General features: G+C 46.8%; 1 protein-coding gene across 2 annotated transcripts in view; it reads right to left on the bottom strand.

Moving 5' to 3' along the window:
* Positions 1–9002, bottom strand: part of SBNO1 (strawberry notch homolog 1) — a 30407-nt gene extending 21405 nt beyond the window's left edge. Inside the window, exons 1-4 of one of the 2 annotated variants that reach the window (XM_033076211.2) lie at positions 8884–9002; positions 2602–2735; positions 2050–2154; positions 897–1206 (exon numbers count right to left, since the gene is read on the bottom strand). In XM_033076211.2, coding sequence (XP_032932102.1) covers positions 897–1206; positions 2050–2154; positions 2602–2733 — 547 coding nt within the window. In that variant the 5' untranslated portion in view covers positions 2734–2735; positions 8884–9002. Of the gene's footprint in view, positions 1–896; positions 1207–2049; positions 2155–2601; positions 2736–7980; positions 8388–8883 lie in introns of those variants that run through there. The other variant, XM_033076212.2, reaches the window with a different exon arrangement.
* Positions 9003–13317: the final 4315 nt, after the last annotated feature.

Here is a 13317-nt window from a genome sequence, read left to right as displayed (position 1 = left end):
CTCCCTAAGAGAAAGCAATGACACAAGGAGGGACATTCTGCTTTTTGTTTCAGTTCTAACAGACAGCTCCTGCACTGCACTCTCTCTGCATACAGAAAAATAGGTTATGCCAACCACACCTATAAAATCAGCAAAGCTTGTTTCAGAGACAATGAAAGTCACAGAAATCCACAAAATGCCTGTGTAGCTTTCAGAAAGAAGCAGGAAGAAAGATATTTTCAAACTGAACTAGTCTGATCTTCATCTCATGCTAAAATCAGAACAACCTGAAAGAGTTAAAGTTTCACACACATGCAGCTTTTTCCATATATAAGTTGACCAAGTGTTAGAAATAACATACAAGAAAATATTATGGAAGGAATCACAAAAATGATTTAGAGTGTAGTAAAGTACTTATGGCATTTAACATTTCAAAAGTAATATGAAAATAAAGAACAAGTTTTTAGGACTGAATTTCTTGAACAATAGATCTGATGCCTCCAATGAAACAAAGGGACAGATTTTCCTTTTGCAGGAGACACTTCACACGAGCACCTCATGTGCTACAAATCCAGTCTGGAAGGTGCTAAATAGAAAGAAGCACTAGTTTGATGTAGTTCCAAGTATACACTGGAACAGCAAGTGGTGGAGACTTCAGTAATACAGTTAATAGACTTCAGTGACATCCACAAATTAATTTTACCAATTTTCCAGTTGCAATCTGTCATTTTCCTCATTCCATGCAGTAAATCAAGGGTTTAATTTTTTAACTCTGTTATTTCATACTACTTCACCCTGAATTCTAGCACTGCTACAGCTAGAATGAAGTTTATCATGTTTTCTGAACCACTTCACTTTTACCAGGATATTGTACTAATCAATTTAAAACACTGTAACCACAAAGAAAGAAAACTCACTGGCTGCTGTTGCTACCGGTTGGGCAATGTTAGGAGGTGGCTTCAATTTCATGAGTTCATTAAGACTATTGTTCTTGAGCAGATCTTTCAGCTGAATCTGGTCCTTGGAAGGTGCAGTGGTCAAGGCATTGCGAACTGCTGGTGCTGCCACCGAGGGCCGGGTGGTTGTGCTGGTCTGGATGATCTTTGCTACAGTGATCGTCTGCCTCGAGGTGGTGACAGGCGTCGTTTTTGTCACCACTATTGTCGTCCCCAAAGTTGGAAGCTGATTTATTTGATTCAGCACAAAGGTTGTGGTGGATGGTGGTTGCTGGCAATGAAGAAGGAGGGAAATTTTCAGAAAACAGTCAAAAAGAAAACTTTATTAGACTTCATTTAGCACACCAGTTTTAAAAGACACTTGTAAGAAATGTTGTCAAATAACAGACTGAAGATGCCAGAGTAGTTATCTTGTGCTGCAACAGTCTGAGCAAAAAGTATCTCTCAATACACTGTACATATTTCAGAAGGTTATTTTTAGATTTATTTATTTCCTTTTCCATAAAATACAAATGAAAAATGGATCCCTGTGTATAAGGTATCACCACTACAGTTTCCCCCATATCTGACACACCCAGTCCAACCCACTGCAAGACAGAGCCACCACCAGCCAAGGCTCAGCCAGACAGTGTCACTGGCAGTGCCTGTGAGAAGGTATTTGTTTAACAGGCAAAAACTGTTACACAGCTGGGATGGAGGAGTGAGCACAGGAGAAAACCCTGCAGACCCCAAGGCCAGTGAAGGAAGGGGAGAAGGTGCCCCAGGTTCTGGAGCACAGACTCCCCCTGCAGCCCTTGGAGGACCATGGATGCCAGGAGTGAAGTTGAGTCCAGGACAAATCAAGGAGTGAGGGGGAAGGTATTTTTAGATTTGTTCTTATTTCTCATTTTCCTTCTCCATTGTTAACTGGCAATGAATTAATTTCCTCGAGTTGAGTCTGGTTTGCCATGACAAATTGCTGATCTCCCTGTCCTTATCTCAACCCACGAGCCTTTCAGGATCATTTTTCAGCCTTTGTGCAACTGAGGAGGAGTGATAGAGCAGCTCAGTGGGCACCTGGTGCCAGCCCAAGCCAAGCCCCCTCCCCATCCAACCCTGGAGCAGCAGCTCTTACCCGAACATTTAATAAGGCTGGAGTGGACACAGTCTCAGGTTCTTGTTTCACAGCAGCTGCAGCCTCAGTCTCCAGGCCCAGTTCTAATGCACTAAGTGGTACTGACTGCACAGGGAAGAAAGCAAACAAGTCAGCAGGAATAAAACCTTAGGGTTTTTGTTCTCTCAAGTGGCTACACTGCCAGAGTGAAGGCCATCATGGAGCTTAAACATGGTATTTTTCATTACATTTGTTATGCATTTCATTGGAGAGCAGCTAGTCCCCAATGACATGAGAGCTCTCCATGGATACCTGACATTCTGTCCCCATGTCATGAAGTCCCCATGTTCAGAATTAAGCATATTTCTGTTTGTACTGACCTCAAGTGTTTCAGATTGGAAAATAACTTGCAAATTAATTTTAAACTTCTATACAAAAAAGCAATCTCAGTACTATGAAGCAAGAAACTTAAAACTCCACATGCTTCAGCCATTTTCTATGGACATCACCTCCTTTAACTCCCCCAGCACAGCAAACCCAAGCCCTAAAAATCCCCTATGTTCTTGTTTTAACCTGCTGAACAGCTGGAGTCGGTGCTGGATTTGCAAGAACCACGTCTGGAGAGTCAATATCAAAGAGATCATTTGGACTGATTCCACTCTCACTCAAAGCAGCAAGCAACAGATCTTGTCCTGGCTCCACCATCTCTGGAAAAAAAAAAAAAAAAGAAATGAAACTGTAAATAAAAGTACATTTAATTCTGATTTATTCTTTGTCCACACACAACCATTTCCTGGATTTAGGGCATTCACAGTGCAGTCTTTTGTACACACAGTTTCACTTTCTAGATTTGCTCTGGTGCTTTCATTTAAAAGCAGGGAGAATGAAATAAGTTTACTACACAAAGTGCTATCATACCCGTAAACTTCATTCACCTTTTCTAGTCTTTGAGGCACTACATTTTCAAGCATTACAAGAAATTCCAAGGGCAGAAATGGTGAGACCATGTTATGCTAATGATTTGTCTTTGTCAGTGAAACAACTGCACTAGGGAAGCACAATTAAAACTCATTTACTTTATCTTGTAACAAGATAGTGATAAAGAACTTATAGGGAAAGCTTTGATTTCTTGCTTGCCCTTACATTAGGTTACATTCATTCACTGGAGAAATTTTGTTGTGCATAGTGGAGAGAACAAATGTGCCACTATTGTAGTATCTAACTGCTTATTAAATAGGACACTAACATCAGGTCACAGACTCCTTTATGTGTAGGACAAGCAAAACTAATTTCAAAAAGCTATTCTAGACAGCATAAAAACTTATTAAAAAGCCAAATACTCCATATTTAAAGATGAAGAGAGAAGATAACACATTTCACTTGCTTAAGAAGGAAACCCATCTGCCCTAGTATTAAGATAAAAATTAAATGATTTCACAGAACTTTAACTGTTGCTTATACAGCCTAAAATGCACCTCAAGCAGATCTTAATTTCTCTTACCCTCCACACCCCTTAACACCCACTGGGAACAAAACACCAAAACCCAGTGAAGCCAAACACCTACTCTAAAGCAGGTAAGAGAGCAAAATGATTTGCTGGCATTTTCGAGGTTCATTCACAAGACTCCAAAACAGCACTGCCTCACTTATCCCTTCTACATGCCCAGCTAAGCCCCATGCAGCAGGCTGGTCACACATATTCCTCAGCACATTCAGCAGAACAGGTAATTCTTGTAACAAGCTCAGCCTCAGGCACTCGGTTCTTACTCTTCCCAGTTTTTAGTCTGTGCAACAGCAGGGAGAAACTTTTGGTTGTGGATTCATCCTGAGATGGTGGCACCACAAGGGCAAGGTACTGGGACAAAGAGACTCAAAGATGCTCCAAACAATACTGACCACACACAGCCCCATCACACATCACTTGTCAGAACCAGATTCCTCTCAAATGCATTTGAGGTGACCAAATAAATTGGCAGAATGGCCTGGTTTGCTGCTGGGAGGTATAGACAATATTAACAAGCCACCCAGCAGGTTTAATTGATATGGCAGCACCATGAAAGTGCATCACCAGCCACTAGCCTGTCTCCCAGAACCCTGAATGGACCAATAAAAGTGGTAAGAACTGACTTTTAGTTTCACCTCTCATTCCAGAAAGGCTGTGCTTCCTCTCTCAATAAAGGGGACTATATATGTATATACACACATTAACTAGGTAGGATAAACCTTTAATTTTCAGACTAAAATCTTAGCAGTGATCATCACATCTAAGTTCAGAAGCATTATTTACTAACTAGAACCAGGTGAGGAGAGGAAGGTTTAAGTCTACAGATGAAATTTTTTTGCTTATCAGAACTTGAGTAGCTACTGAAGATGAATTTCTCTACAGAAGGGGAATTAACAGAGGTCACCCCATCAAAACAGCTCCAAACCACTTTGAAATCAAACTTCACAGGATCTATTTGGGAAAGAGGCACAAGCACCACCTTTGCTCAAAGGACAAATAAACTAAAATGTCTAAATGGGAAAAAAACCATCAGTTCAGTTAAGTCATTCTTTATCTGTATGGAGCTGTGATCACCCCACTGCTAAACAAAGATATGACTAAAACTTGCTTGAGAGTTAAGGGACTGGACTGAATAGAGGCACAAAAAGGCAGAAAAAGATTTTCAATTAGGAGAACTAAGAGAAAATGAAAAGACTCAAGAACTTCTAGTCTGCTCTCACAATACAGAAAAGGCTTTCTATGAAGTTGAGACTCAAAGCAAAACCAAGGCTAGAAGAAAAAGCCACAGCACCACCACAAAAACACATCTTCCCCAGGCCACCCTACAATGGTGTCACAACCCATCACATCTGTTTCAAGTCCAGTTTAACACATCCACGATGCCACTGACCTCGACATGTTTAACCTTTAAAAACATCATGGATGATATCTTAAAAGTTTCAGAGTTCAGGAAAAGAAAAAATCATAGCAGTAATGCTTTAGCTGCTTATTTCAAAGTTTTCAGTAGATGACTGGTGATAGAAACCAGAAAAGCAATTCCTACAATTTCAGAGTAAATATCTCCAGTTTAGAAGCATCCCTTTCTAGCAGGGCTGTTTTAATGTAAGAAACCCCCCTGCACTTCTCCTGATACCCCAAATTTTAAGTCTTAAAAATTCATAGTTGCTCACAACCCAGCAAAAAGCTCAGGAAAACAACAGCAATTGTTTGTCTGTCAGTTTGGACAATGAAAGTTTGACTAGTTTCACTTATTTTGTTTCTGTACAGTAGGAACAAAGCTGCATTGTTTGAAACAAAAGGAATTCTGAACTTCTAGAATTTTTACATTAGAAGTCACTGAATACTTAGCACCCATTTTAGGTTTTGTGCAACTTCCAATCACCCAACGCTGCCCACCCTCCTCATTTTAATTTAGCAAGGAAATTAAATGAGGAAGAAAAAAAAAAAAAACCACAGGAGAAGCTGCATTGTGACAACTTAGTTTATTTTCTGTAGCACATCCTGGTTAAGTTTAAAACATTATCAGGCTGAAGCAGCTCCACAATCTTGCAAGGTAGGAGGCTCCTCAGTTAACACAAGTGAAAGTGGCTTTATCAAGCTCTGCAGCTCAGCCTGGCAACACTATATAAGGACCTGCTTGCCACATCTTCAAAATCTCCAAAAGAAAATACTTATTAAAAAGTTGTGAATATTACAAGCTGTTCTCTGAGCATTTCATCACTCGAAGAACTGTTTTGAGCATGTAGAATCTTGCAGATAAGACTGTCTATGTTTAGTGAGGTAGTCCAATGTCACTAAGCAAGAATCAGCCTATTAAATAAAACTAAATAAAATTTCAACAACAGAGTATTTTAATTACTTTCTTTGTATTAAGAAAAAGCAAACTGCTGCTATTTCAAGAAGGGTTACCAAACACAAACACTTTTGTAAGGTGCTCTCCTGATGAAGAATACAGCTTAAAACTTTGATGAAGAGACAGTTCTGTGATCACTGCACATTATGTAAATAATTCCTGATTTAAAGATACAAAACCAGAATGCCATGTTTAATATCATGTCATGTATCCATGCCAACCTGGCTCTCTCTCCCCTTCCATTTTAGCTTTGGTACAAAGAAACAAAACAAAAAAAAGAAGAAAAAAGGTTCTAAAACACATGTCGAGCAACCTGCTCCGTTTCCCCTGAGAAAGATAATGGTAGAATCCCAAACAATGAAAAGCCTTTTGATTTCTAGGTCTGTGAGTTACACATTGCAACACTGCACGCCCAAAGTGCTCATTTTAAAACCATAATCAATTCCAGGATCATAAATTGGTCCAAACCAAACATCACAATCACCCAGGCACTGCTATTCCCAAGCCCTTCAGACACCTGGTGCTGCACCCAACTGCAGAGCTGGCTGAGAGTGCTTGGCTGGGACACAAACAGCATTCAGCAACTTTTGTTTTTACTGGAAAGGTTTGTCCCACTGCCTTTTTGAGGAGCACCTGTCACCTGAAGTGTACTGGAAGCCATTTATAATATCACACAAATACTGGAGTTGTGGAGACAAGGCAGCTCTGCCCTGCAAATTCTCTGCCTGTCTAAACCATGAGTTATTATTGACCTGAAAACTGCACATCTCCCTCTGCAGCCTCTCACAGCAGAGGTGCAAGGGCTGCTGAGCCCCATCCCACCCAACAGGATTCTCTGGATATCCACGTGGGTTCTGCTCATTTCACAGCTTTTGCCTCCGGAATGCAACCTGGGTAACAGTAAAAAAAAAACAAAACCCTCAACCAACCCCTTCTGGTCCTCTCCAAGCCACCACCCAGTCAAAGAGCAAAACCCTAATTGATGAACTCACTCATCCTTCCATGACTTAACCTCAAGACTAGCAGTTAATTTTACATTTACACGTACAAAGGTGTTCTCACAGAAATCCTAAGTTCACTCCAAAACTGGAAAAATCATTTCCGTTTTCCCAAGGCTGGTTCCACTCAAACGTCAAAGCTTTCAAGGACATGAGGGACACTTCAGGGCACTGTGGGGGTCAACTCTGCCTCAATGCTTTTTAATGACTGTGCTACAGAATTTACAGCTGTCACGTTACACAGTCTGCAAATGTGAAATCCAGAAGTTTTGAAAACACCAAAAGTATTAACAATGCAATAATTTGGCATGAAATCAGCTTTCAGACTAAAAGGCTGGAGCTGGTAATTTGGTCAGTAGTGAAAGTTTTTAAGAAGTAAAAACTCAAAGAAATAAGAACAGCATGTGAGCACCAGGATCCTTAGTTTTAGCCTGGGAGGCAGTTTCAGGTGTGTCTCAAAGCACCATCACCTAGATCCATGCTTCAATGGCTTTCAGAGTCGTTCTCAGCCAGTTTTGAAACCAAAGAAATAGTCTGGGCTAAAAGACAAACTGCCCACATTTTATTTCTAAATAATATTAAGATTGCATACAAATATAACATCTCATGGCTGTGAGGCAGATACAGAATACCAATTCAAATGTCACGCTGTTACACAATTTCAATTGTCGCTTTACAACACCAACTACAGATTTTCAATTTTGGGAGAGGGCAGCTTACAAAACATTAATGTACGTTTTTAAATTATTTTAATCCAGACACAACCTGGGCAGTCTAAAGCCAAATAATCTACCACTGAGTTAATTCCTAACTTTACACTGTGTCGTTTGATCACACTAAATATTTTTTACTTACTCTGGAGTTACCTAATAGATCAACTCAAGGTTTGAATTTTTTAAGCATTTACAAAATTTGACCAAACATGTAGAACCAGGCTACGAGTACCTGAAAGAAAGTTAAAGAGCTCTCAAATGCAGTGTGGAACCTGGACAGCTAAAAATAATACAGAAACAACCTAAAAAAAAACAAAAGAAAAACCCAAAAGGCCTCTTCCCCATCAGACTGTAGGGGCATTTCTACGTTAAACTATTACTCACCCTAGCAACCTCTGTTTGAGGTGCGCTCGTTAAGAGTCCCTGGACTTTGAGGCCGTGTCTGTGGCCGCGGTTCAGCTCCCCGGGAGCAGCGGGGCCCCGGAGGGCTCGGCCGGGCGGGGAAAGCCCCCGGGGGAGGCCAAGGGAGAGCCGGGGGTCGGCAGCTCCTGCCCCGCCACCTTCGCACCAACACGTGTTCCCGACATAAACTTCCGGGTTGGGCCAGAATCGGCTGCGTAATCCTGTCCCATGCGCGACTTTTTGTTTCCAGATCTTCACCTCTTTAAAGATCCCTTCAACAGCACCGCATATCCCGGGGAAGGGCGGCAGGGCTCCTTCTCACGGCGGCTTTCGGAGCCGCTCCGGCACCGTAAATCAAACCCCCCCATCCCCCCCGCCTGCTCGCTCCGTTCAAACCTCAACAATCAGCGGCCGCGGAAAGAGCGCACAAAGGCGCGGGCCGGCCCGGGGGGCTCTGCCCGCGCACGGATGCGGCGGGGGGGCGGCCAAACCCACCGCGACACCCGCCCCCGTTAGAGAAGCGCTGCCCCAGAACCGGGGGGGCCCCGCCGCCCACCCCCGCACGCCTCCGGGCACGAAGTTCGCGGGACAACCGGGGCTCCGCCGGGGCGGCGGCGGCGGCGCCTCCCCCGCCCGCCGCGCCGCCCCCGGCCCGCCGGGACCCCTGCGGGGGCGGACGCACAGCCTTCCGGGGCTGAGGGACCGAGGGAGACGCGGAGCCGCTCCCAGCGCAACGGGTCCTCCCCGGACACCCCCGCGCTGCCGCCGCGGGCCCCGGTGAGGAGCGGAGGGGAGGAAACCCCCGGGGCGGCCCCACAACGCGGGGAACGGCCAGAGGCGGCCAAACAGGCGCAGCGCCAGGTAAAAGGACAGAGCGGGACTTACTCTCTGTCGCGCTCGATCCTCCCGCGGACTCCTGGAAGTCTCCGCCGCCGGCCCCGCCGCCCGCCGCTTTCTAACTCACAGCCGCCATCTTTGCCCTCCCTCCCCTCACAGGGGAGGGGGGGGCCGGGGGCCGCCCGCACCACGTGACCCGGGCCGCGCCTCCCTCCTCCCGCCGCGCCGCGCGCGCTCCCCGCCCACGTGACCCCGCCAGCCACCGCCCGCCGCTGGCGCGCGCTCGGCACCACGTGACCCGTCCCCCCGCCCGCGGGCTCCCCGGTCACGTGGCCGCCGCCGCCGCCGTCTCGCGCCCACCCCCCCCCCCGTTTCCACCGCCGCCGCCGCCGCGCCCCGGCGCGCGCTACCCGCTCTCCCCCTGTCACGTGACATGCCGCGCCCTAGTTTTTCCGTGCCCTCGGTAACGGGAAGGCAGGAAGCTTCCCGTTCCCTCCCCCCCAAGAAAACCCGGCGTATCCACCGTCCTTCGAATCAGCGAAGTCCCCGCGGGCGGGCCCCAGGGCGGCGGCCGCAGTCGAGCCTTGGCGATCCGGGCCCGGTTCCCGGTAGGGTGGGGGGAGGGGAAGGCGGAGGCGAACGGCTGCGAGCGGTCACGTGATCGAGGCTCCCGCAAGATGGCGGCTGCCGGCGAGAATTCGGCAGCGCGGCGGAACTCTCGCGAGATCTCGCGTTTCTCGCTGCATCACGCGGAGGGGGGGGGGAAGGCGCCGTGCGCGCGCCCCCGCCTGAGGCGGCGTTGGCGGGAGCGGCCTCGGAGCGGCGGGACCGGGCCGGGCGCGGCGCTTGGGCCCCGGGGGCTGCGGCGTGAGGGCAAACGGTGTTAGCCCAGCTCATCCCGCCCATGCTGAGCGCTGGTGAATGCGTCTCACTTCAGGCGGCCCCCCCCGTTCCCGTTCCGTCCCTCCGCGGTTGGCGGCTCCGAGCGCCCCGGTGAGGCCGGTGCCGCCCCGCCCTGAGGACTCCGCGCCCTCAGAGCAGCGCGGCTCTGCAGTGTTCTGCACAGAAACTCCCCCAGGAGAATGCGGGGGGACATCTCTGCTGCCCTCCCTGGGAGTGCTTCCCGTGGGGATGTGCTGGCAGATGAGTTTTCCCTTGCGAGTATTTTACAAGCTGCTAACGTGAAACTTGCTGCTGCAAAAAGTGAGTGAAAATCCATAGACCACTCATGCTAGCTTCACATTTGGAGACTTTTTAGCGCTGGAGGCCCCCAGACTGAGAAGACTTGTTAAGAGACAATCTTCCAATAAAATGCTTTCCCAGTTGTGTAAGAACATCAACATTTGTAAGAACTTTCACACAGAATTGAGCCAGACCTAGATGAAGTGTCAGCAATCATGAAATTCCTTCAAATGTTCAGTGCTACTCATTCAATCTTGTGCAAGTTTGCTTATTTTGTCATTAGACAAATTTAACAGGGATTAATATAACCAGTAAAGGATTAGACAGATTAAGGCTAAACTATTTAAAGACAAAGCAACGTTAATTAAACTGACTTAAGTAATTCAGATTAATCAGTGATGCTTCAGATGGAGAAAAAGACGACAGAAGTGTGTGGCCAGAGACCAGAGGAACAATTTAAATGGCAGCTTTTATCTTGATTATTGCCCTCTTCACACTTCAGATGAAGGCATGATGAAGTGCAGCTCACACGTGCTGAATAGAACTTTAAATCTCAGCAGCTCTGTACAATCGTGACAAGAAAGTGAGGGTTTCCATGTCTTGAATTGAAAAGGGAGTTACCTGTCAGCGTTTGTGATCATCCTCCACTGGAATAGGTGAGTAATGTGCTGGAAATGCTGCTTTCCATTGGCTTGGAATTAGCACACGCACATTTGTCTGCAGGACTCTGTTTCCATAGAATTTTGCATGTAATTCACGGATCTCACTGCATTCTCTAGTCAGAGATTTTTCTTTTTTTTTTTTTTAAGTCATTGGTAGATACAATTCTGGATGTAATTTCATTTTATAATCTTTGAAATGCAGTTAGCACCTACTGGCATTTTACTCAGTGACTTTATAAAATGATATTGCTTAATGTAATACTCAGCACTTACCCTCAGGGATTGTTTTTACTTGATTTCTAGTGGCTGAAGCTCAAATTGTAGGGATTTCATCTTGTGAACGAGAAATTTGTGTAAATGCCGTCATTTATTTTGCAAATTGCAAATATGACAGGTGCTTTGTGAGAACTTGCTCTCAGGTGGGAATATTTAACAAGCATCTCCTTGATATATTGGACAGAAAATGAAACTATGAATTCAAAAATAAAATAAGATTTTTTTTTAAGTGGATGAAGTGTTCATCTACACCGAAGAGATTCAGCTTGACGATTTTCTTCCCTCTCTGAGCAGATCAACGCCTCGCTCGTTCTTCCTTCCCTTCCCCCACAAAACAATTTCACATTTCCGCAGTAAAACGTGGTGCTCCCGGGATCTGCTCATGCGGCACCACGGGAGGGAATATTTAGGTCACTGGGTTTTAGCGCTGGTTCTAGCGGGAGCCGGCAGCGCTCTCTCCATGTGCTGTCCTGAGTCGCAGTGAGGGCGGCTCCAGCCACGCTCTTTGGGGCTGTTTTAACATTTGAACTTCTCCCCATCTCTGGTTTTTGGTGCAGCCAGCTGAGAGGTAAAGCCAACATGTTTTGCCAATTCACAGTGTGATCCCAGCGCGCTGAGCAGCGGCCAGTTAGAGATGACGTTGTTTTCTTTGTTGCTCTGGGGAAGAGAATTCCTTGGCTTCCTTTGCCCTCTACTGGTGGCCCGCACGGCTTCGATGCCAACTCGGTTGCTTTGTTTAATACACATGATAAAATAATTATTCAAAATATACAACGGCTGAGCAAAACCGCAGTTGAGGGCGTTTCCAGAGCTTTCCCAAGACATTAGGAAGAATGTTCCCTATTCCTGCAAGAAGGAAATCAACTTAGTAATTGATGAAGATTTTTTTTTCCCAGTTGCATCCCAGCTGTGTGATAAGTACAGTGCAAACTGGGGTGGAAAAATCAGAGCAGTGTCTGCTCTGGTGCTTTTGCAGAGAGTTTGGAGTACCTGCCTTGATGGAGGAACACCATGGACATGGATGTTCGTGGACATGATGCCTAGAGGATGTTAGCTTTGAGTTTACAGGAAAATACTAAGTGGGTTTTGGTTGTCTCTGTGTAAAATTCATGTACCTGGTGATCAAAGACCCAGATGTAACAATGACAGTGGCCATGCAGAGCTGGGTTTGTTCTGTCTTCTCCCAAAGTGCCTAAATGCAGAGCTAGCACAAGAAGAGGAGGGGGTGGCCTGGAACGCTGTGCTGCCTTCGGAGATTCCTCTGCAGTCGCACAATTCCTGTCCTGTGAGCCCCCAAATGCTCTGGCACAGCTCGGGAAAGTCCAGGCCCCAAGTTCTTGCTTAAGATGAGAAGGGTTTTTTCCTGTTCTTAAGGGAAAGGATGGTTTTCAGCTGAAGCAGCACACTGGTTGTTTATGTCACTGTGGGAATGCCCAAGAGAGAAGCAGCAGCCTGTGGCCTCAGATAAGCCTTGGGTGGGAAGCCACCCCCGTGGTGATAGCGCTTGGGGCAGTGCAAGTGCCACCTCCTCATGTCCTGAGCACACTCAGGTAGGCCTTGCTGCAGGAGGGGCAGCACAGATAAGAAACAGGAGTCATGCACTGTTGCTCAACAGAAGTGTTCTGCTTATCATGGAGCACCAAAGTCCTGTGTGGTGATTTCCTGGCTTCCATGATGGCATCCACCCTGATCCCCTGATCCCAGTGTGCTGTTGCCTCATTGCTGTGTTATTCTTTGTCATTGTACTTTCCTGATTTCAAAGAGTGTGTACTAGTCCTGTTCGCAGCTTCTGACCAGGAAATCGATGCCGAAGACAGTTCCAGCTCTCCTGGTGATAATGACAGCTCTGTCAATAGGCTTTGTAATATTATAGCTGCCCTGGTTAAGGAATGGGGATTTACACGAGGTCTTTAATGCTTTAGTGCAATGCTTCACTATTACCTGCCCTCCAGGCGAGCTTGGGAGATGGAACTAATAGACTTAAATTTCAGCTAAACATTGCGTAAAGCAGCCTAATAACTTCCCACAGCAGAGTTTTACAACATCGCCAGGATTAGGGGTTCCCCGAATCCCCGCTGCGAGGTTGCGGGGGCCGAGCGCCGTGCGGAGAGGCGCAGGAGGGAGGCGGCGCTGGCGGGAGGGCGGCGGGAGGTGCCGGTGCCCCGGCAGGGCGGGCGGGGACGGGAGGAAGCCCCGGCCCTCCCCGCGGAGCCCGGAGGGTCCCGGTGCCGGTGCCGGTCTCACCCACGTGGCGCGGGCCGGCCGCGGGAGGGGCGTTCCCTGCCTGGCCGCCAATCAGAGCGCGGCTCGCCCTCGGCGCGGGCCAATCAGCGCCCAGCGAACTCACATTTAAACGCTGTTC

This window comes from Catharus ustulatus, chromosome 18 (genome assembly GCF_009819885.2).
Source record: "Catharus ustulatus isolate bCatUst1 chromosome 18, bCatUst1.pri.v2, whole genome shotgun sequence".
Classification (NCBI taxonomy): domain Eukaryota; kingdom Metazoa; phylum Chordata; class Aves; order Passeriformes; family Turdidae; genus Catharus; species Catharus ustulatus.
This window is presented reverse-complemented; position numbering and strand designations above follow the sequence as displayed.